Source organism: Carettochelys insculpta, chromosome 1 (assembly GCF_033958435.1).
Source record: "Carettochelys insculpta isolate YL-2023 chromosome 1, ASM3395843v1, whole genome shotgun sequence".
In the NCBI taxonomy this organism is placed as follows: domain Eukaryota; kingdom Metazoa; phylum Chordata; order Testudines; family Carettochelyidae; genus Carettochelys; species Carettochelys insculpta.
In genome coordinates this window covers 273,866,233-273,886,521 of record NC_134137.1, presented here as the reverse complement: position 1 = coordinate 273,886,521, position 20,289 = coordinate 273,866,233, and the positions used below count along the sequence as shown (strand labels likewise).

The 20,289-nt window shown below is 48.7% G+C and overlaps 1 protein-coding gene across 1 annotated transcript; it reads left to right on the top strand.

Moving 5' to 3' along the window:
- The first annotated feature begins 6,881 nt into the window (after positions 1–6,881).
- Positions 6,882–19,964, top strand: LOC142007249 (killer cell lectin-like receptor subfamily B member 1B allele B). Its single transcript, XM_074983834.1, has 6 exons — positions 6,882–6,978; positions 10,235–10,333; positions 11,608–11,772; positions 12,818–12,972; positions 16,963–17,072; positions 19,745–19,964. Exons 1-6 carry the CDS (start codon positions 6,912–6,914, stop codon positions 19,893–19,895), a joined length of 747 nt encoding a protein of 248 aa, XP_074839935.1. The 5' UTR covers positions 6,882–6,911; the 3' UTR covers positions 19,896–19,964.
- Positions 19,965–20,289: the final 325 nt, after the last annotated feature.

Here is a 20,289-nt window from a genome sequence, read left to right as displayed (position 1 = left end):
CCCGACCCATAGGTTAGGAATCCCTTCGCAAGAGTAACAGAGAGTAAGCCATGCTAGTCTATACATTATCAAAATAAAAAGCAGTCAAGTAGCACTTTAAAGACTAGCAAAATAGTTTATTAGGTGAGCTTTCGTGGGGCAGACCCACTTCTTCAGACCATAGCCAGACCAGAACAGACTCAATATTTAAGGCACAGAGAACCAAAAACAGTAAGCAAGGAGGACAGGCATGTCAAATCCACAGGGCCAGACGAATACCCAGAGACCAGCTACTCCAAAATCGGTCCAAAAAAGCCAAGAACAGAACACCAGTGGTCATCACCTACAGCCCCCAACTCAGACCACTGCAGTGAATTATTAAAGACCTACAACCTACCCTTAATCAGGATGCTACACTCCAGAAGGCCCTGGGTGACATGCCTGTTCTCTCCTACAGACAACCTCATGAGGATCCTCACTAACAGCCACAGTCTATATCCCAGGAACACCAGTCCTGGAACCTTTCCCTGCAACAAAGCCCGCTGCCAGCTTTGTCCACATATCTTCTCTGGAAATACCATCACTGGACCTAACCAGGTTACTCACAGAATCACGGGCACTTTCTCATGCTCCTCTACTAACATCATATATGCCATCATGTGCCAGCAATGCCCAGATGCTTTGTATATTGGACAGACTTCTAACTCCCTTAGACAAAGGGTCAATGGGCACAAAACAGACATCAAAACATTCCAGATCCACAAACCAGTTAGTCAACTTTTTAATGGAATGGGGCATTCTGTCAATGACCTAAAGGTATGTGTGTTACTGAAGAAGAATTATCGCACCGTTCTGGAAAGGGAAGCAGCTGAGCTGGCTTTTATATTCAAATTCAGCATATTTACACATGGTTTAAATCGTGATGGGAACTTTCTGAGTCACTATAGGGGCTTGTCTGCATACTTGGCTCAATCTAATTCTTGACCTTCCCCCCGACCCCTCCACTCTGATTTGCTCACCTTGGCCGCGTCTACACGTGCATGCTACTTCGAAGTAGCGGCGCCAACTTCAAAATAGCGCCCGTCACGGCTACACGTGTTGGGAGCTATTTCAAAGTTGAAATCGACGTTAGGTGGCGAGACGTCGAAGTCGCTAGCCCCATGAGGGGATGGGAATAGCACCCTACTTCGAAGTTGAACATCAAAGTAGGGCACGTGTAGACGATCTGCATCCCACAACATCGAAATAGCGGGGTCCGCCATGGCAGCCATCAGCTGAGGGGTTGAGAGACGCTCTCTCTCCAGTCCCTGCAGGGCTCTATGGTCACCGTGTGCAGCAGCCCTTAGCCCAGGGCTTTTGGCTGCTGCTGCGGCAGCTGGGGATCCATGCTGCATGCACAGGGTCTGCAACCAGTTGTCGGCTCTGTGGATCTTGTGTTGTTTAGTGCAACTGTGTCTGGGAGGGGCCCTTTAAGGGAGCGGCTTGCTGTTGAGTCCGCCCTGTGACCCTGTCTGCAGCTGTTCCTGGCACCCTTATTTCGATGTGTGCTACTTTGGCGTGTAGACGTTCCCTCGCAGCGCCTATTTCGATGTGGTGCTGCCCAACGTTGAAGTTGAACGTCGACATTGCCAGCCCTGGAGGACGTGTAGACGTTATTCATCGAAATAGACTATTTCGATGTCGCTACATCGTGTAGCTACGTGTAGACGTAGCCCTTGATTATCTTTTTCTGATTTGTCCTCCTTGCTTACTGTTTTTGGTTCTCTGTGCCTTAAATATTGAGTCTGTTCTGGTCTGGCTATGGTCTGAAGAAGTGGGTCTGCCCCACGAAAGCTCACCTAATAAATTATGTTGCTAGTTTTTAAAGCGCTACTTGACTGCTTTTTCTTCTCAAGAGTGAGAGACAAGGATGGGCAGCCTGGCAATCACCATCAAAGGCTAATGACAGAGAGGTAGCTGTTAGTTTGCATTCTATCAAAACAAAAAAGCAGTCATGTAGCTTTAAAGACTAACAAAATACTTTTAAATATTGATATGACTCACTGAGATAAATTTGTACTCTTTTTGGATTCCTTTGGGAGTTCAGAGAACTAAGTGATAAGATCTACATTCAATAGCTAAACAGTTTCAACAAAGGTGTACAGCAACAAAATTTCAAGAGAGCTCTGTAACAAGACTGTGTTCCTGAAACGTATAGTCCACTGACTTTAAACCATCAAATCTAAAGAATTGCTTCAAGAAATATTCAGTCTTGTGCTGTTGACTGACTGTATTTTGTAATATCATAATTGCATTACATATTTTCAGTCTCCCTGCATCAGTGGCTTCAAGTGAATGCACATTTAACATGTTAAAACAAGTAGAGGTACCATCCTTCTACCATAGGACAAGGGGCTTTGAAGGGTTTCACAGTGCTTAACATTAACAGTGATGTTGCATGTAAATTAGATTTTTCTTCAATTATAAAGGTGTTTGCACATAAAGCTGGAAAAACATTTCTAAAATGAAGAGTTTTGCTTGCAAGGGAAACAATTAAAGTTATATTTTTTTATATCTATGCTAGTGGTATAATAGCTTTACTGTTAATAAATAAATGTCGCAAGTGTTCAGGGAAGGGACTGGGGGTGTTAGAGGACTGGGGGCAGTCACACTCAGGGACTGGGGGTGTTGGAGGGCTGGAAGGGTCACACGTGGGCTGGAGGGAGATACAAACAAAAAAATAAAAACTGACACATCGGGGCAAAAGGCGGGAAGGGAGGAGCGAGGGTGAAAATTACTTACTGCAAGAGTCACCCTGTGGACGAGAAATTAGATACACTTATGGCTGAGACCTCTAAACTCAAACTGGCCCAGGCATTTGTCATTCTCTAAGAGGGCCTGACTATGATATCCCTAGCATGGCAGCCTGCCTAAGCAACCAACATCTGCAGTCACTTTACTTCCTCTTCAGAGGCTGTAACAGGATAATTGTCTATAATTAAGTTACCATACAGCTCTTTCTAAGCAAGCATATTTAAACTTAAAATAAAAGCATTACAGAGAAAATATTAAAAAAAAATAGACCTACACACATGCTTGTAACCATACCAGAGATCACCTCGTCTCCCACAAGACCTCTAGCCTACACAGGAAGGCCTCTCCCTCCACAGAGGCACAGTTTCATTTATTCGCAGTTTCCCATGCCACAGTTCGTTGGAACACATCATACCGGCACATGACTGAGTGTGCTTGTGCTTTCTCTGAGCTCCCAAACACATTAAGGCTTCTAAAGGAAGACCTAGCCTTAATTGTGGCACCAACAGGAAAAGCAAGTGACGCTGACAGAGGTCACCAGGCTAAGAAAGGAAAAAATACCACTCATCCGCTCCAGAACTGTAGATGGTGATAGCTACACCATTTTTGGGACTCAAAAATCCAAAATCAAAGCACCTAAATTTTATTTTTGTTGCAAGGTCTGGTGCTTGACTAGAAGCAGCTAGTTGTGTGATTCTGTGATCTACTGGAGGTTTTGTTTGGCTCTCAAGAGGTGTTTGTTTGTTTTTAAATAACACTTGTTTTCATAATTCCTTGCACTGCCTCATATGAAAACATCCCCTCATTCATGATCTCTGGACATGTACATGAAGCCTCAGTTCTGCTCACTGACTGGCAGCCTCCATAGGGAAACTCACCTCTGAGTAAGTTGCACCCCATGAGGCACCAGGCTCCCCTGGATCATGCAGCTGGTGAAGGGGATTGTATATAACATACCTAGGTAACGTGACTCCCACCTTATGGGATTTCTTTGCCATTGAGTTATATTTTTTAAAAAGCTACTTTAGGTACATCCTAAAAAGGTCAAGTAGAAATGGAATCAAGAGGATGGAGAAGAGCAGGCGATGAAGAGAGGGGAGTGGATTGAGTGGTGGATGGGGCCTCGGCATTCGCTTAATTTTTCTGCAGGCAGAAGGTAGCACAGGATTGGGCACATCCTTCCAATGAAGAGTTCCTGTCCGCTGGATCGGACGGACGTGAGCAGTTCTGAAGCAGAGGGGTTTTTTGGAATGGAGCCAACAGACTCCTACAGGGAAGAAGGCAGCAGCAGCAGCAGCTCCCACTCTGAACCTCCACTCCCATGTCATAGAGGAAGAGTTTGTCCCCTGCTGGTAACTTTAGTCTTTGTCCCCATTCAGGCCCCCTGAGAGGCCCAGGGCACTTCTAGCTTTAGAGGCCCCCAAGCCATAATAAAAATAAAAAAATAGTGACCCATGAAAACAAAACAAAGAGCAGAAATTTAGCACTTCAAAGACTAACAAAATGATCTATTCGGTGATGAGCTTTTGTGGGACAGACCCACTTCTTCAGATCCATGCAAATAAAATAATATGACAGCAAAAGAGACATCATCAGAGCCTTTTTCTATGCAAATGCACTAGTTATTGAGGGTGTGTGCATAAAAACTAGTTGCAAAATTTATCAAAGGCCAAAAAATTAACAAGTATCTAAATTTGGGGCCCCCGTTGAGCTTGCGGCCACGGCCAAGTGCCCCCCCTGTGCCCCTGCCCAGACAGCCCTCTCTATGCTTCCAAGTTTAAAGCACTGCCATTGCAGCATGGTCTTCTAGCACTGTACGTAAACTACCTACCAGCTGGTAGCTAACAGCACTGGGAGCCTGTATACCCCAGGGCTTTGCAGCTCTGTAACTTGCTGTGCTCTGTATGTGTGTTTTTTCTCACTCCTGAGCCAGATAGTTATAGCACATTTCCGGATCGGCTTGGGCAGGTTTCCAGAGCAGGCCTGTTGCCTTCACAGAGGCAGCAATGAAAACCCACACCAAACAAGTGCAGAGATTGGGAAGCTGAGCCTGTGGCTGAGCCTGTACATCACACAGAAGGTGGGTCTGATGGTAGATGCTACTGCAGCCTTTATGTCAGCACCTCCCTTCCCCCGCATGTACAGTGATCCACACGGCATTCAGTGCTATGGAATCAAGGCCCACCTTTCTTGAGGCTGTAGTTAAGAGCTGAAGCTCACACACACAAGGGAAGATTGCTTTCTGACTATGCACGATGCACCCACGGAGGAGCAGCAGCAGCAGCAGCCTCTGAAGATGTGCGCAGGAGTTTGCAGTAATGGGACTGGGAAGCGGATGCACATTTGAAGCAAAGAAAGCCATTGTCTCAAGCTGTTCAAATCTAAATGCCAGGCAGCCGAGCCACCCCACCTGCTGGCTTTCACACGTTAGCTGTGTCAGTGATCTATATTCGGCACTCTCCAGCTCACAGCCAGCCTGCAGTGCTGAGAGCTCCCCCTTGATCCTTGTACCCCACCCACAGCACACTTTGCAACTGCGCCTGCCATGCCAAGCTCCGTGTCTAGGCCACCACCACCCTAGGTGAGGGAGATGGGTCCCCGCCCATAGCATGAGCTAACCCCATCCTCGTGCAATGCAGGGTGGTCCTCTAACAATCCCGCAGCATCTGTGATCTGGCATGCCTGTGGGTGCTCCCAGGATGGAGCAATCATGGGGAAAAGCCAGACCTGAGGGCAGCTACTCCCCCCTGTCCTGCTGGAGGGCTGAAATTAGCTCATTTGCTGTGCTGAGGGGCAGGGGGTCGCTCAGGGTGAGAGGGAGGGAGGTTGTCAAGGTCAAGCTGCCTCTTTCCCTGAGCACTCTCACCCCAGTTGCTGCTGGGGCTACATAAAAAAAAACTGGCACTGAACTCCACAGATTTCCTGGTGCTGGACCCAGGAGGTAGAACCTGTTGTCATTCTCCCATGGGAGAGAACTACTGCAAACTCTAGCACTGCAGCCTCAACCTGTTGTTAAGGTGGTTGCTGAGAGGAGCCCTGTCCCTCACACTTGCCCTGGCTTTAGAAGTTGCTGCCATTAAAGATTTGCCTACCTAACTCCTTCCAAGAAGGATGGTTTTGTGCTTCAGGGGCAGGCATAGGCTGTGCCAAGCCAAGGGTCCGTCTCTAGTTCTAACAGGAGCCTGTTGAAGTGGGTCTTACATGTAGTTATTCCTCTTCATTCAGCACTGGTGAGGCCACATCTGGAATATTGTGTCCAGTTTTGGGCCCCCCAGTATAAAAAGGATGTGGATGTGCTGTAGCAGGTTCAGCGAAGGGCAACAAAAATGATTAAGGGGCTGGAGCACAAGACCTATGAGGAGAGACTGAGGGATTTGGGCTTGTTTAGGTTGCAGAAGAGAAGACTTAGGGATGATTTAATAGCAGCTTTCAACTTCCTGAAGGGGAGCTCTAAAAAGGAGGGTGAGAAACTGTTCTCAGTGGTGTCACATGGCAGAACAAGGAGTAATGGTCTGAAGCTGAAGAGGGAAAGAAGTAGATTGGATATTAGGAAAAACTACTTCACCAGGAGGGTGGTGAAGCACTGGATGGAATGCGTTGCCTAGAGAGGTGGTGGATTCTCCATCCCTAGAGGTTTTTAAGTCCCGGCTGGACAAGGTCCTGGCTGGGGTGACTTAGTGGGGGTTGATCCTGCTTGAAGCAGGGGGCTGGACTAGATGACCTCCTGAGGTCCCTTCCAGCCCTGTGATTCTGTGAAAGCTCTTTACCTAATAAATACATTTGTTAGTCTTTAAGGTGCTACAGAACTTCTTGTCTTTTGTGAAGCTACCAACTAACACGGCTACCCCTCTGAAACAAGTAGCCTGCAGGGCTCGTTCCCAATATTTTTCCTGTTGTATATACAACATAAACACATCACATGAAAACCGTTTGTTTGTTATAAAAATAAGCCCCACCTTTCAGGCCTGCACTAAGCTGTGTCCTCCCAACACAAATACAAGCATCCTGTGTGGTTTACATTTGTTAAAGTTCAGAAGTGACCAGGCTTGTTGCCCCTTCCTTCCTAACTTTCCACCATTGCTTTGACAGTGACAGGAAGGGTTGTTTGTGCTCTTGGGTTCGCTCTGCCAGAGGGGCTCATGGAAGACAGGGAGGATGGTTACACAGCCCTACGCTTCAAAGGAAGAAAGAAAAGATTGGATGGAGGTAAGGACAATGTCTCTAGAGTTTATTTCTGGACTAGGTTGCGGCTAGTTTGATTTAGCACAGCAGCTCTCAACTAGAGATCCAGGGCCTTTGGGTGGGGCATGAGCAGGTTTCAGGGGATCTGATCTGCCAAGTGGGACCAGCCTTAGATTTGCTGGGGCCCAAGGCAGAAAGCTGAAGCCCAGGACCATGAGCCCTATCACCAGGTGCTGAAGCCTGAACAGTGGAGCTCGGTGGGAGCTCCTGCGGTGTGGGGACCCAGGCAGTCACTCTGCTTGGTAACCTCTAAGGCCGGCCCCAATGTGTGTAAGCAGGAAGCCAGTTGTTGTGGCAGAGGTGGACTGCGGAGTTTTTATAGCCTGTTGGGGGGAGCTAGATGGGGTCAGAAAGAAAGCGGTTGAGAGCCCCTGATTTAGCAGAGAGAAGAGGAAACTGGGAGGCCGAAGAAACTGTTTGATAGATGAAAAACACAGTTGACTGGTCCCAAAGAATGTGCAAATTTGGTACAGCTCAGTGGGCCAGTCCCAAAGCAGTGGGGGTGGTGGTGCTGCTGCTAGCCCCAAGCCTTTAGCCTGGGGGTTGGAAGCAGGGGCTCTGGCTTTGAATCTCTCCTCTGGAACACAGCCAGAACACCCTTGGATTGACCAACATTAAAACAAATCAAATCAGACTCAGTTCAACCTGACCCAATTTACAACTTCCTCCCGATTTCTTTGGGGAAGGGGGAACGGCGACCAGCCCCAGAGATCAGTTATTTGCCCACCAGTAGTCAGGACTCCTTGCATACCTCTGCATGGCAAGCAGAAACCCACAGCCACACGTCTGGGTCTAAGGCGTTGGTTTCACTGGGCTCCTGCCAACTGCGCAAAAATAGCCGTGTAGACATTCGGGCTTGGGCTGGAGCTCGGACTCTTCCAGCCCAGCTGTTTTTAGCCCTGTCGTGTGAGCCTGAGCAAGGTGCCATTTCAGGAGGGCAGCAGCCATGCGCATGGCGACACCATTTGTTCTTCTTCCCCTTCTCCTGCCCATCAGGGAGCGAGGGGAAAGTACACAGCCTGTGAATTACTCCTCTGCCCGCTTCCCTCACAAGCCAGGATGAGCCATGTACTTTCCCCTCACTCCCCGCAAGTCTGGGCAGAAGAGCAAGCAGTGTCCTGGTATGCACAGCTGCTGCCCCCATCGCTCTGAAATGGCGCCCTTGAGCCTGAGACTTGCTGCCATAGGTTGCTGTTTGCTGCGTAGCAGGGCCTCTTCGGTCTTTATCCAACTCTGCCGATGACTAGCCTCCGGTTCAGCAGGCTGGTTTAACTTTGGGCTGCAGTTCTCCCCTTTGTAAAATGTACTTATTTCTGGATGTGGTGAAGCCTAATATTTGGAAAATGCTTTGGGAACCATACAATAAAAACTCCTATCTGGGCGCCCTGGCGTATTTATTTGCATTGTATTTTTTACTAGCTAATATTCCTGTTGTTGCTCGGGTCCTTAGTTCAATTATTTTTGTTTTTTGGAAAATAAAATGAAAATGTACACGCTTGATTTAAATCCCTGCTCTGAGGTGGGACTGAGGATGAGGATTTCGGTATGCAGGCTGACTTCCACCCCAGCCCGCCCTCACCTCAGCTGCTTGGGGCCAAGTGAGAAGCATCTCTTCATGGCGGTTGCAGCTCCAGCAGGCACGGTCGGGGGAGGGGTGCAGGTCCCCTGGCTGGGGCAGATCCAGGTATGTCTGTCCCCTGCTCTCCCCAGCCAGAGTGAGGAATCCAGCAAACTGTGGGCTGGCTGTCTCCTTGCTCCCCGATGAAGGGGAAGAGCCAGCAACGTTCCCATATGAATGGGGAGGAACTTCACCTCCCCCTGAAAGGGTGCCTGGGGGTGGGAGGCTTGGGGTGGTGGCCGTCCTGACCTGAGGTGATGTGCCCCTGCCCCCAGGCAGCCCCTTCCACCTGCCTGCTGATTCAGTCTTTTTCTCTGTATATTTTTATGAGAAGCAATCCCATTCCAGGCACATCCCATTTTCCAAACTGGGGGTGGGCTCAGCCCCTCTCCCCCTGCCCACCAAACCCTTATCTTGCTTTAAGCTATGCTAAGAGAAATCTACCTGCTGAATTTGTATCAGAGAGGTAGCCGTGTTAGTCTGTATCCACAAAAATGAGAAGTCCTGTGGCACCTTATAGACTAACATATTTTGGAGCACAAGGTGTCACAGGCAATGACCCACTTCGTCAGATCTGCGTCTTCCTCTTTGCCCACAAAAGCTTATGCTTCAAAGTATCTGCTGGTCTATAAGGTGCCACAGGACTTCTCGTTGTTTCTGCTGAATATGGTGGTCTTAGCTCTTACGTTAGGAGGAGTTTGCTTAATTAATAATGCCGGAACTATGACACAAAGTTAGAATACTTGGAAAAGAGAGAGCATGATTCCTTTTACATTTTGATGTCAGTGGAGTTACTCCTGATTTACACCAGCAACTGAGGGAGGAGAATCAGGCCAAGAGTCTGAGTAGACTTACAAAAGCCCCACTTGCATGTCAGATAATATCTAACGTGCCTAGCCTAGGCTACACAGGCTGCTTTGAGAAACACCTGGAGAGTGGGTAACAGCTTTCCCTGGCACTATTGAAGCCACTGATAGGATCTGTCACCCTTCCATGGGTTACTCGTCAGAGAAATTCATACGCTATTTAGCAAGTCAGCATATCAGGAAATCATTACAAAAAAGGTTCCTTAAACCACAAGTTCCTGTCCATTGACATAAACATTAAATAAAGCACTACACAGAGAGAGAGGGTGCCTGTGTTCTGCCTCTGCAGCAAAACTAAAGTGTGATCGTAATCACATATTCATCTGTTCTCTTAAGATTGGCCAGCTGCTTCAGATGAGATCAAACCATCCACAAAGCCCCATGTGATGCACCATTGCACCCTGTATACCATGAAAACATTTTTTTCCTGTACCCCAAGGAGTAGTTTATGCCCTGAAGCGTTAGGAGTGAGGGAAATATGTAACCCTTGTAGAGTCACTGCAGATGCCATCCTAATATTTTATTTCCTGTGAAGCTAGTAACCCAGGTCAGTGCCTTCTTATTGGGCAAGTTTAACTTTCTTTCCTTGAAGTGCCACCTCCTTCAAGTGCCTCTCTTTGAAGTGCCACAGCCTTCTGTTGTGGGTTCAGATGGACACAAGTGCTCTGCTGTCCCTTGCCTTGGTGGGCCTCTTCCTGTTTCTAAACTGTGCTAACAGCTGTTTTTGCACTTATAGTTTCTTCCACGTCCTCTCCATTTTGCCGAACCTTGGCCATATCCATAGGCCTCGTTGTGACCATTCTGCTTGGGACTTTGACAAGCCTGACTGTTCTGAGTAAGTTCTGGCTCCTCCTTTCAAAGCCAAGAAGTCACAAGAAGGAGTGGGGTTAGATCCAAGAACGGGTTACGCATACCCTATAGGATGTCCATTTTTATGACCCTGTCTTCCATTCCTAATCCATCACCCTGCCTGTTACATTGGGAACAGAGCAGCTAGAGAGTTCTAGTGCTCAGACTGATGGGAGGGAAAGAGAGCCCATTGCAAAGGAAAAAGTTGATGGTTAGAAAAGCTTGGCACCATCGTTTGCTGTGCCTGCTGTTTGGCCAGATGAGACAAGTATAAAGTGCTGACGGGCATGAAAGCAAACTTCTGCCCTCAGCAATTCAGAGAGACGCTCAGGATATAGTGTGTCGAAAAAAGACAATGTTGGATGGGTCTCATTTTCCCACTATCATAGCGTAACACTGCCCTTGGGAGTGAGCAGGGCCAGTGCTCTGTAACTCATCAGCTGCCTCCCAGTTGTTTTAAAACAACCTAAGAACAGCCATACTGGGTCAGACCAAAGGCCCATCTAGCCCAGTATCCTGTCTGCCAACAGCGGCCAATGCCCAGTGCCCCAGAGGAAATGAACAGAAGAAGTAATCAAGTGATCCGGTCCCAGCTTCTGGCGAACAGGGGTTCAGGCCACCATCCCAAAAGAGGGCACCTAGGTTGAGAGGGAGAGAGAAACTGGTGAGTCAGAGCTCCCTGAGAGCAGGAGATGGAAGTTTTCTGGCAGAGTCTGTAGGCAGCAGTGACCTCTCTGCAGACCTTCCCTGAAAAGAAGTGAGAACTATGAAGAAAGTGGTGGGAAGGCTGGCTCACTGGCTTTCCTATGCTAGGCAAACAAGCCCAGAGAAATCTTAAGACTGACAGCAGCAGAGGGAGATGCTGGCTGGCTCAAGAAGCCAGAGACCTGAAGCTGAAGGAGCACAGAGGGTGGAAGGCTGGGACAGAGGCCTGGTGAGGGATGCCAGAGCCAGATGAAAGAGCCAGGGGCTGGTGGTGAGAGAAGCTAATTTGTCTGATGTTGGGAATATGGTTATGGGACTTGAGTTGTTGGTTGTGTTCATGGGACTTTGGTAATTAGCCCTGCAAGAACTATGGTTGTACTAAAAATTGTCTGAAGTATTTACTGGGGACTCAGAGAAAGGGGAAACGGAAGCAGGTATGTTTCTTGTGCTGTACTTGCTGCAGAAGGGCACTCCAACTCAGTTTTCAATGTCACAGGGCTACTAGTTTTGCTTAATCCATGACATGTATTTATAGCTGTGTGTTTTCCATTTAAGTCTTCCAAGGCTCTAGTCTCAGCTGCCTCCACCATGCCCAGAATTGGTCTGAAAAACTCACTGGGAATCCTCAGAATGTCTCCCACGCCCTTGAGCAAAGTGCTGTGATGATGCTGAGCAAGTTGAAGGAACAGTTCTGTGGGGAAGTAGAGAATGGGAAAGCAGGTAACTGCCTCATGTGATATTCTCCCTCTGGTGCCTCGCTGGAGTATGCTGTAGTTACTAGTTCATCATTTTATGACTGCACCCATTTATAGAGCCCCAATCACTATAGTGTTCTGTTGCAGTTTGAATAATTTAGAAACAGCATTTCTCTCCTCCGCAGTTAGACAATAACTATATCATCCCCTTGGGCAGCACCAAACTGGCTATCCAAAAAGGGTGTGGGGTGGACCACCTGGCAGCTGGAATGGCATTCCCGTAACCTGCACTTACTGTAAAGTCTGAGCAGAGAGATGGCTCTTATATCACACTTCAAATGGAGCCAGGCTCAACTCAGACAATTTTTTAGTAGAAGTGAGTTCCAGAGGCAAGGACTGGACCATCCTGTCTATGGCACCCAGGAGTACCGTCCCCCACTGCTGAGTTCCCTTTAATTTTTCCTTATATATGTGGAATAAGTTTTCTTATCTGCACCAAGACATATGTGGATGTGCACCACCAATATAAACACATGCTGCCTGCTGCGGGTGATCTGCTAATCATCTGGGCAGCATCAGAATCTCTCCTCTGAGGCTGTCCAAGCATTCAGTTTACAGGGATCACTCCCCCTCAGGCAGGTGGCAGCACCAAAGGAAAAATGGCTGGCTAGAGAGAGAGGCTGTTGGCGAGAACTGGGGCCTAGAAACAGAGCTTTATAAGTGATGGTCAGTGCTTTGATTATCACCTAGCAATGACTTGGCACCTTGGAAGAGAAAGGAGCAAGGGTGTAATAAGTTACTGTGATTCTGTACCACTCAGAAAGTGGGCAGCTACATTCTGTGTTAGATGAAGCACCAAGCTGATTTTAAGGAAGTCTCCAGGTAGTGTGTGTTTCTGCAGTCTAGCCCTGAGTAGAGAAAGACAGGGATTGCCTTGCCAAGCTCCACATATGAAAAGAAAGGATGATCTTTGACAAAGAGAGGGCATTGGCTAAAGCGAGTGAGAGGGAAAAGGAGGGTGCAGATGCCAAACTGATCTCTTTCTAGGACTCTTTGTTCTTACCCTGTAGAACATGCCCAGTGTGAATACTGCCCACTCGGGTGGGTTCTGCACCAGGGGAAATGCTACTACTTCTCAGAGAAGAAAAAAAACTGGAGTGATAGCGAGAGGCACTGCAGCTCAGAAGCAGCCAACCTGGCTGTGCTTGACAAGGAGGAGGAGAAGGTGAGAAAACACCCCATTCACACTTCTAATGGAGGAAGAGGGAGCAAACCCACAAAGGAACATAAGCAATATTATACCAGACATGGTAAATGGTCTCAGAGGGGCAGCCATGCTAGTCTGTAGCTTCACAAATAATGAGCAGTCATGTAGCACCTTAGAGACTAATGTCTTATAGTTGAGCTATGTGACTTTGTCATCACCCACAGTTAGTTCCAGTTTGGGGACAGTTTACATCATGAAGTCAGTGGCACTGCTATGGGCGCTCACGTGGCCCCACAATATGTCAACATTTTTATGGGTGATCTAGAACAACGTTCTTTCACCTCCTGTCCTCTAGTATCCCACCTCTACAGATACAACATTGATGACGTCTTCTTCATCTGGACTCATGGTAAGGATTCCATTGAAGAATTCCACAGGGATTTCTACAATTTCCATCCCACCATCAGCTTCAGCCTGGAACATGCCACACAAGAGATCCATTTCCTGGACACTACAGTACAAGTCAATGATGGTCACATAAACACCAATCTATATCACTATTCTTACCTTCATACTGACAGCTTCCATCCAAGACACATCATGCTAGCCATTGTCTACAGCCAACCCCTAAAATACAACTGTATCTGCTCCAGCCCCAGCAACAGAGACAAAAACCTTCAAGATCTTTATCAAGCATTCTTAAAACTTAATTACGTGCCCAGGGAAGTAAAGAAACAGATTGACAGGGTCAGGTGAGTACCCAGAAGTCACCTACTTCATGAAAGGCCCAGTAAGGAAAATAGCAGAACTTCCCTTGTCATCACCTATAGCCCTCAGCTTAAACCCCTCCAGTGCAGCACTGACAACCTGCAACCTATGTTGGGTTGCGAAATGCCCCTGCAATTTGAGGGATGGTTCCGGATTTCAGTTGGCAATCCCACATCCCGCATTTACACAAAAATGTCCCACAGGGCTGCCAATTGAAATCTGAGGCTCCCCAGCTGGGGTCCCCTGGCTGGCACTGTTGGCTAGGACTTCATGCCCTAGCCAGCTTCCAGCCACAGGGCTGTAGGGTTGCTTCTGCCCCCAGGCTGGGGTCCCGCAGCTGGCACTCATGGCTGGGGCTCCATGTTGCAGCTGGCTTTCAGCCCTGGGGCTTCAGGGTCCCTGCCCCAGTTTTTGGAAATCTTATGCGGGACAGGCAGCCCTGGCTGGAGATCCTGAAGGTTGGGCTGCCTGTCCTGCATAAGTTTTCCAAAAATCTGGCAACGCTAACTGGAACATGATCCCTCACTCTCACAGGCCTTGGGTGATAGGCTAGTCCTCTCTGACAGCCACTCAACCTCAAGAAAATATTCACTAGAAACCACACATGGAAACGCTAAGCAGGAGCATATCTCTGCAACAAACCCTGTTGCCAGTTCTGTCCGCATAACTATACTGGAGACACCCTTCCAGGCTCTAGCTACAGGGTAGCTCAGTGGTTTGAGCTGCAACCTGCTAAACTCCTGGTGGTGAGCTCAATCCTTGAGGGGGCCATTTAGGGCTCTGGGGCAAATACACTTTTTTAAAAAAAACTGCCAGGGATAGTGGTAAGTCCTGTTGAGAGGTGGGGGACTGGACTTCATGACCTCTGAAGGCCCCTTCCAGCTCTAAGCGAGAGATCTATCTCCATTTATTCACCCACACCATCAGGGGCTCATAAACCTGTACATCCACTAATGTGATATGTTCCAGCAATGCCCCTCTGCCATGTACTTTGGACAAACAGGATAGTCTTTGTGCCAATGAGTGGATGTAAATCTAACATCAGGAACTGGAATACACATAAACCTATTGGAGAACAATTTAACCTCCCTGGACATTCCATAATAGATTTGAAAGCAGCCGTTCTTCTACAAAAGGATTTTACCACAAGATTAGAGAGGGAGGCATCTGAATTGTAATTCATTTGCAAATTTGACACATTTAACCGCTGGCTCAACAGGGATCTCACATTTCCCCCCCTTTGATATTCATAGGAATGGGACACATCCTACTTTAGTTTGTGCCATCAACTGGTCCTACTAGTGACAGGTACCCCTTTTTTCATCCCCTTCCCTTCCCTCCCTGCGATACGTAAACCCTGGATTCTATTTTTTGTTACTTCAATCATCTGAAGAGGTGGGTCTGACCCAGGAAAGCTCATGACCTAATAATTAGTGAGTGTTGTTAAGGTGCTACATGGCTGCTTGTTAACTGTATGAGTAGAAAGTCAAATGTGCCTCACTTCCTGGCACAGAGGATCAGACCATTATGTGGTCTGCCTCAAGCTCCTGACACACCAGACAAGACGAGGAGTCAGCCCTTTTTTCTTCTGCACTACTGCTGGATCAGCTCAATGGTGCAGCTAATCCAGGATTCTCTCTCAGCTTTTGCCTTTGTGGAGCAAACCAAAGGTTCATCTAACCCTGTACCCTGACACTAAGCAAGCTGAAGTCTCTCTGTGCCAAGTCCCAGACCTTTGTATAACAGCATTTATACAAATGCTGGGCAGTGAACAGGTTATACGAACACTTTCAGTCACTATAGTCCATGTAAATGAATAAAACCATCTGGGGAGGATGTACTGTGTGAGAGGCTTTGGGCTTTTTGTAAGTTATGTGATCACAGTCACCTGTCCTGGAAAGTGTCTCCATTGTAGCCACCTCTCTTTTAACTGTACAGTAAGCCCTCGAAATGCACGATTTCGAGTTGCAACTCAAAATCCTACTCCCCGTGGCCCTGGCTCAACCTCCCCCAGCCCTGGTTCAAACCCACTTCAGCCTGGCTCACCAACCCATGCGTGGCTCTTGTTCAACACCCCACCCCACCCCACATTCAAACCCCCTGCATACAGCTCCAGCTCATCACCCCCCAGCGTGTGGCTCTGGCTCAACTCCAAGCCCTGCGACTTCCCCGCAGCCCTAACCCACCCTGGGTTTAACCCTCCTGCCCACCTTCCACGGCCCCAACCCACCACCAGGCTTAACCCTCTCCAACTGCCCCCCGAACCCAGGACTTACCTTTCAAAAGGAGCTCCAGGTGCTCCTGTTGGTTTCCCAGCTGTAGAATGTGTGTTCTGCCAGGGAAAAAAGACCCATCCTGACTTACGTGAAATTTGAGTTTCACAAGGGTGCCTGGGAACACAACCCTCACATAACTCGAGGGACTACGGTATTAATGTTCTTATTTTTAAAACAGGCTGGGTATAATTATTGAGCCCTGGATCTTCTCTGCCCCGGACGAAAAGAGAGATTATGCCAATAAGGCACCATGTTTGTTCTCAAGCTAACCAGTGGCCCTTTCGAGTATCCCACTCTTCTCTAAGGAAAAAGTACAATTGTAGAGAGCTCTCCTGACCATAGTATATTAGTGTCACAGAAAGGCCTTACAAGTAGGGTCACTTCAGGATTGTTCCTTGCACTGTATGTTCACTGTTGTTCTTTATCTAACTCATTCCTTTAGAGGTTTCTAGATAGGCTGTTTAAACCTCTTCCCCAGGAGACTATCATGTATTTGCAAGTGGAAATGAGTATTACATCCAACTGATAGGGGCTCAGAAAGAATAGCCCCACAGTTAATGCACAGTCTTGGGGGGGTCAGAGGTCCTGGCTTCTATAACTACTCTTGTCATAAGCGTGTATGACTTTGCAAATTACAGAAACTGTTTGGGTAAAATTCATCTCCTTTCAGAAATTCAGAAACAGTTTCTGTGCACCACTTAGTGGCATTCACTGGCCCTGCCACACAGAGGCAAAATTCATTCCTTGTTTCCTCATTTGTCAAATGGGGATAATAAGACTTAGCTGATGTTTACAAAGAGCTGTAGAATGAAAAGTGTCATGAAACTATATACTATTATCAGTTTATCTACGGGTTATTTCCAGGAGCACACTGGGACAACTGATTACATGTTTTCCTTTCTCTTACATTCACTAATATTATCCCCTCGATCTGATGCTTCAATTTTGGTCACGTATCTTCCAGACCTTTATCATGAACAGTTTGAAGATGGAAAAAGGCTACTACTGGCTTGGACTCAGTAAGGGGAAGGAGAGATGGCAGTGGGTGACTGGTGCTGGGTTACCAGCAGAGAAGTAGGTTGAATCTATTTCCTTTTATTAATTTTAAACTATTTGGAACAAATAAGTGGAGCCGTCCTGCCCACAGAATGAAGCGGGGTGGCTGCCCCAGGCCCCGCACTGTTGGGGCCCCATGGTGGCTGCCTCAGCTGTCCTATGGATGGGACGGGGGAGATTACCTGAGGCAGGGTGTGGGTGGGGAGGGCAGGTGCTGGCAGCAGGAGAAGCTTGCCTTCCCCCCTGCACTCACCACACAACACGACCGGCAGACCGTCCCTCTCCACCGCAGCCTCCTGCCCACTGAGCTCCGCAGCAGAGGGAAGCAGCCTCAGCTCCCAGACGTCTGTGGGGAAGCAGGGCTCAATGGGCTGGGAGGGTAGAGCGAACAAGTGAGATGCGGGTCGGGGGCTGAGGGGAGCAGATGGGAGGCAACTCCTTGCTGCTGCCGTCCACTGCTGTGCCCTGCCCCAAGTAATCCCTGGTCAGGCTGGTTGGGGAGGGAGTCAGGGACAGGTGGGAGTGGAGCAGGAAAGGGGCGGGGCCTGCATCACGGTGGGGTGGGGTTGCCCTGGGCCCTGCCCCTCTCCTCCCCTTAGGACGACCCTACAAATAATTCTTATCTTTACTGAATTAAGCCGAAAGATCACCAGGCTGAAGAGACCCCTCGCCCACCTAGTTTGGTGTCCTGTCTGTGGCAAAAGCCTGAGGTCAGCTCTTGGATCCGATCCCATGTAGACATTTTAGTAGTGGTAGGGGTTACATCATGTCTCACATTGCAGTTGACTCCCTTTCTTCTCAGGATTAGGCTGGTGTGGATCAGTGCTTTCTGACTTCTGATGTGTCTGATCATAGCACCTAGGAGCCCTACGCGCGCACCACCCCACGCTGCTAGCACTGAACAAACACTGAGCAAAAAGGCAATCCCTGCCCCAAAGAGCTTATAGTCTTAAAATGCCTCCTGTTGTTTTGCTTGGAACAGGATTCGTCACTTCCTTTCCTCACCCATTGTTTAAAGATGCTGGGGTTTGTTCTGGATAACCTGCAAAGAAAACATATTGAGCCTTTGCCAGAAGTAGGCCCGAAAGGGTTCTGTTTTGTACGTTATTTTAAATGTTTCACCCCTGCGTTACAAATTCAGGTCTTGGCTACCTTGTCTTAACTGTGGGGAGGGCTACACTGGCAGCGGTGAAGCACCGGCAGTTACTGTGCTGATCACAGAGCACTGCAGGGAAATGTCTCTGTGCTGCATTCGCGCTAGCAGCTCTTGCAATGCCACAGAGACCAGGGCACTGTGGTAGCTATCCCAGGCAGGGTGCTTTGGGAAGGGTTCACAAGGCCACCTGGGGCAGGTGGTGTCACAAGATGCAGGTTTCTCAGACCCCTTGCTCCATGGTCATCCGATTACATTGACAGCTGCTTTTCAAATGCATTGCAGGGGGAGGGTGTGTCAGGGTGTGTGTGTGTGGTGGAGGAGGAGAGATGGGATGCTTTAGGGGATGTCAGCATGCTGTCTTGTAAGTGCCAACAGCTGCAGGAAACTATCCTCCTGTGGCAGGGGGAGGAGGAAACCCCAATATCGTGCCCCTTCAATCTCCCTCCCCAGCAATTTGCACAGCACCCCCCCCCCCACCTACTACCTACGTCTGTCTTCAACATGGAAGCATTCCTCCCACGTCCCCTAGCAGGTCAGCACAGCCTGCAAGCGGTCAGAAACAGAGCGCTGGACGGGGTGCACCCCTGCCTTCAGGGCAGTCAGACAAGCTCACAACACTGACCAGAGTGGCTACTGGTGGGATTGTGGGCCATTTCCAGAGGCCAGTCACAAAACAGAAAACAACTGAAGCGCCCACATGCGCATGCCAGTGCTATAGTCACCCTGCAGCAAGCTTTATGCTTCTCGTCGAGGCGACTTTCCTCACGCACGCTAACCCCACAGTTGCTGTGCACTAAGTGCCTTGCCAGTGTGGACAGAGGTGACCACTGCAGGGATTGCAATGGGGGCACTAGCCAGGTGTCCCTGCCTTGTCCCCTACCCTGCCCCTGCTTCACCCATCCCCCCACCCTTACCGCTCCTGTCTCTGCTCTGCCCATGCCCTGCCCTCTCCCAGCTCCCACCCCTCCCCACCTGCCTCTTCCCACAGAAGTGCCGCACTGTTTCTGGTGCGTGCGCCCCTTTCCCCTGAAGCAGCATGGCCTAGCAGTAGTGCGTTTGGGCCTTGCCACTGCAGGGGACAGGTGAGATTCCCTCCGCAATAATCAGAAGCAGCACAGGACTCATGGTGGGGGGAGAGGCATTGACCTGGGGGGGTACAGTGGCCCTCTGTTCAGCCCAGTGCATCAGCTATGCCTCAGGAGTTACAGCTCTAGGCGCTGGTTTTCTGTGCTGTAAGTTGCCAGTGTGGACTTGGCCTGAGAGACTCCATGGACAATAGGAGAAACAGTAGGTTTATGACATCAGAAATACCAAAGGAGTGAAACTGGAATAACTCGGGGTGGACGTAGAGTGGAGCAGGAGATCCTTAGCCAGACTTTTTACGACTGTTTGCTGGCTTCTGTTAATATCTGTTTAACTCATGCTGGGGCGTGGGTGGCATGGAGAGGAAAAGTCTCGTAGTTAAAGCTGTTAACATATCCAGCTAGCACACCACTGGAGTAAAATCTGCTTCTCTGATGCTTTCTTCCATTAGCGTTCACGTTACTGGCAGGAATGGCGCTCACACCTGTGCTGTTTGTGGCGTGGATGAGATTCTGGCTGAGAGCTGTTTCAACCCCAACAAATGGATCTGTGAGAAAGCCACCTTGGAGTTCCCAACTGTGCAGAGTGCTCCCCTTGTCTGAAATCCCCTCCCTGGCCCCAACCAAAGCTTGTTATAATAGGGCAAGATGCACTGTTACACCAAACACAAATGTCATACTTTGGGCACAATGCAAGAATTGAAGAGAAAAGACTCGGGATAAGCCAGAGACTGAACTTCTCTTCCCCTTTGAGCTAGGCTCCCACAGGAGATTCCCCAAAGGTGTATATAATGAAGTGATCCCAACCGGGTGGGCCACGACGCCTGAACAATTGTATGTGGAATTAAAAAAAACAAACCAAACCAAAGTACATGCAAATAAAGAGGGGGGGGGGCCTATCTTCTGACTGGCCATCTGCCTCACTGCCTCTCCTCTTCCAGGAGGGGGCAACCATTCAGAGCTCAATCTCCCTGTCTGCCCAAGTCCTCTCCTGTAG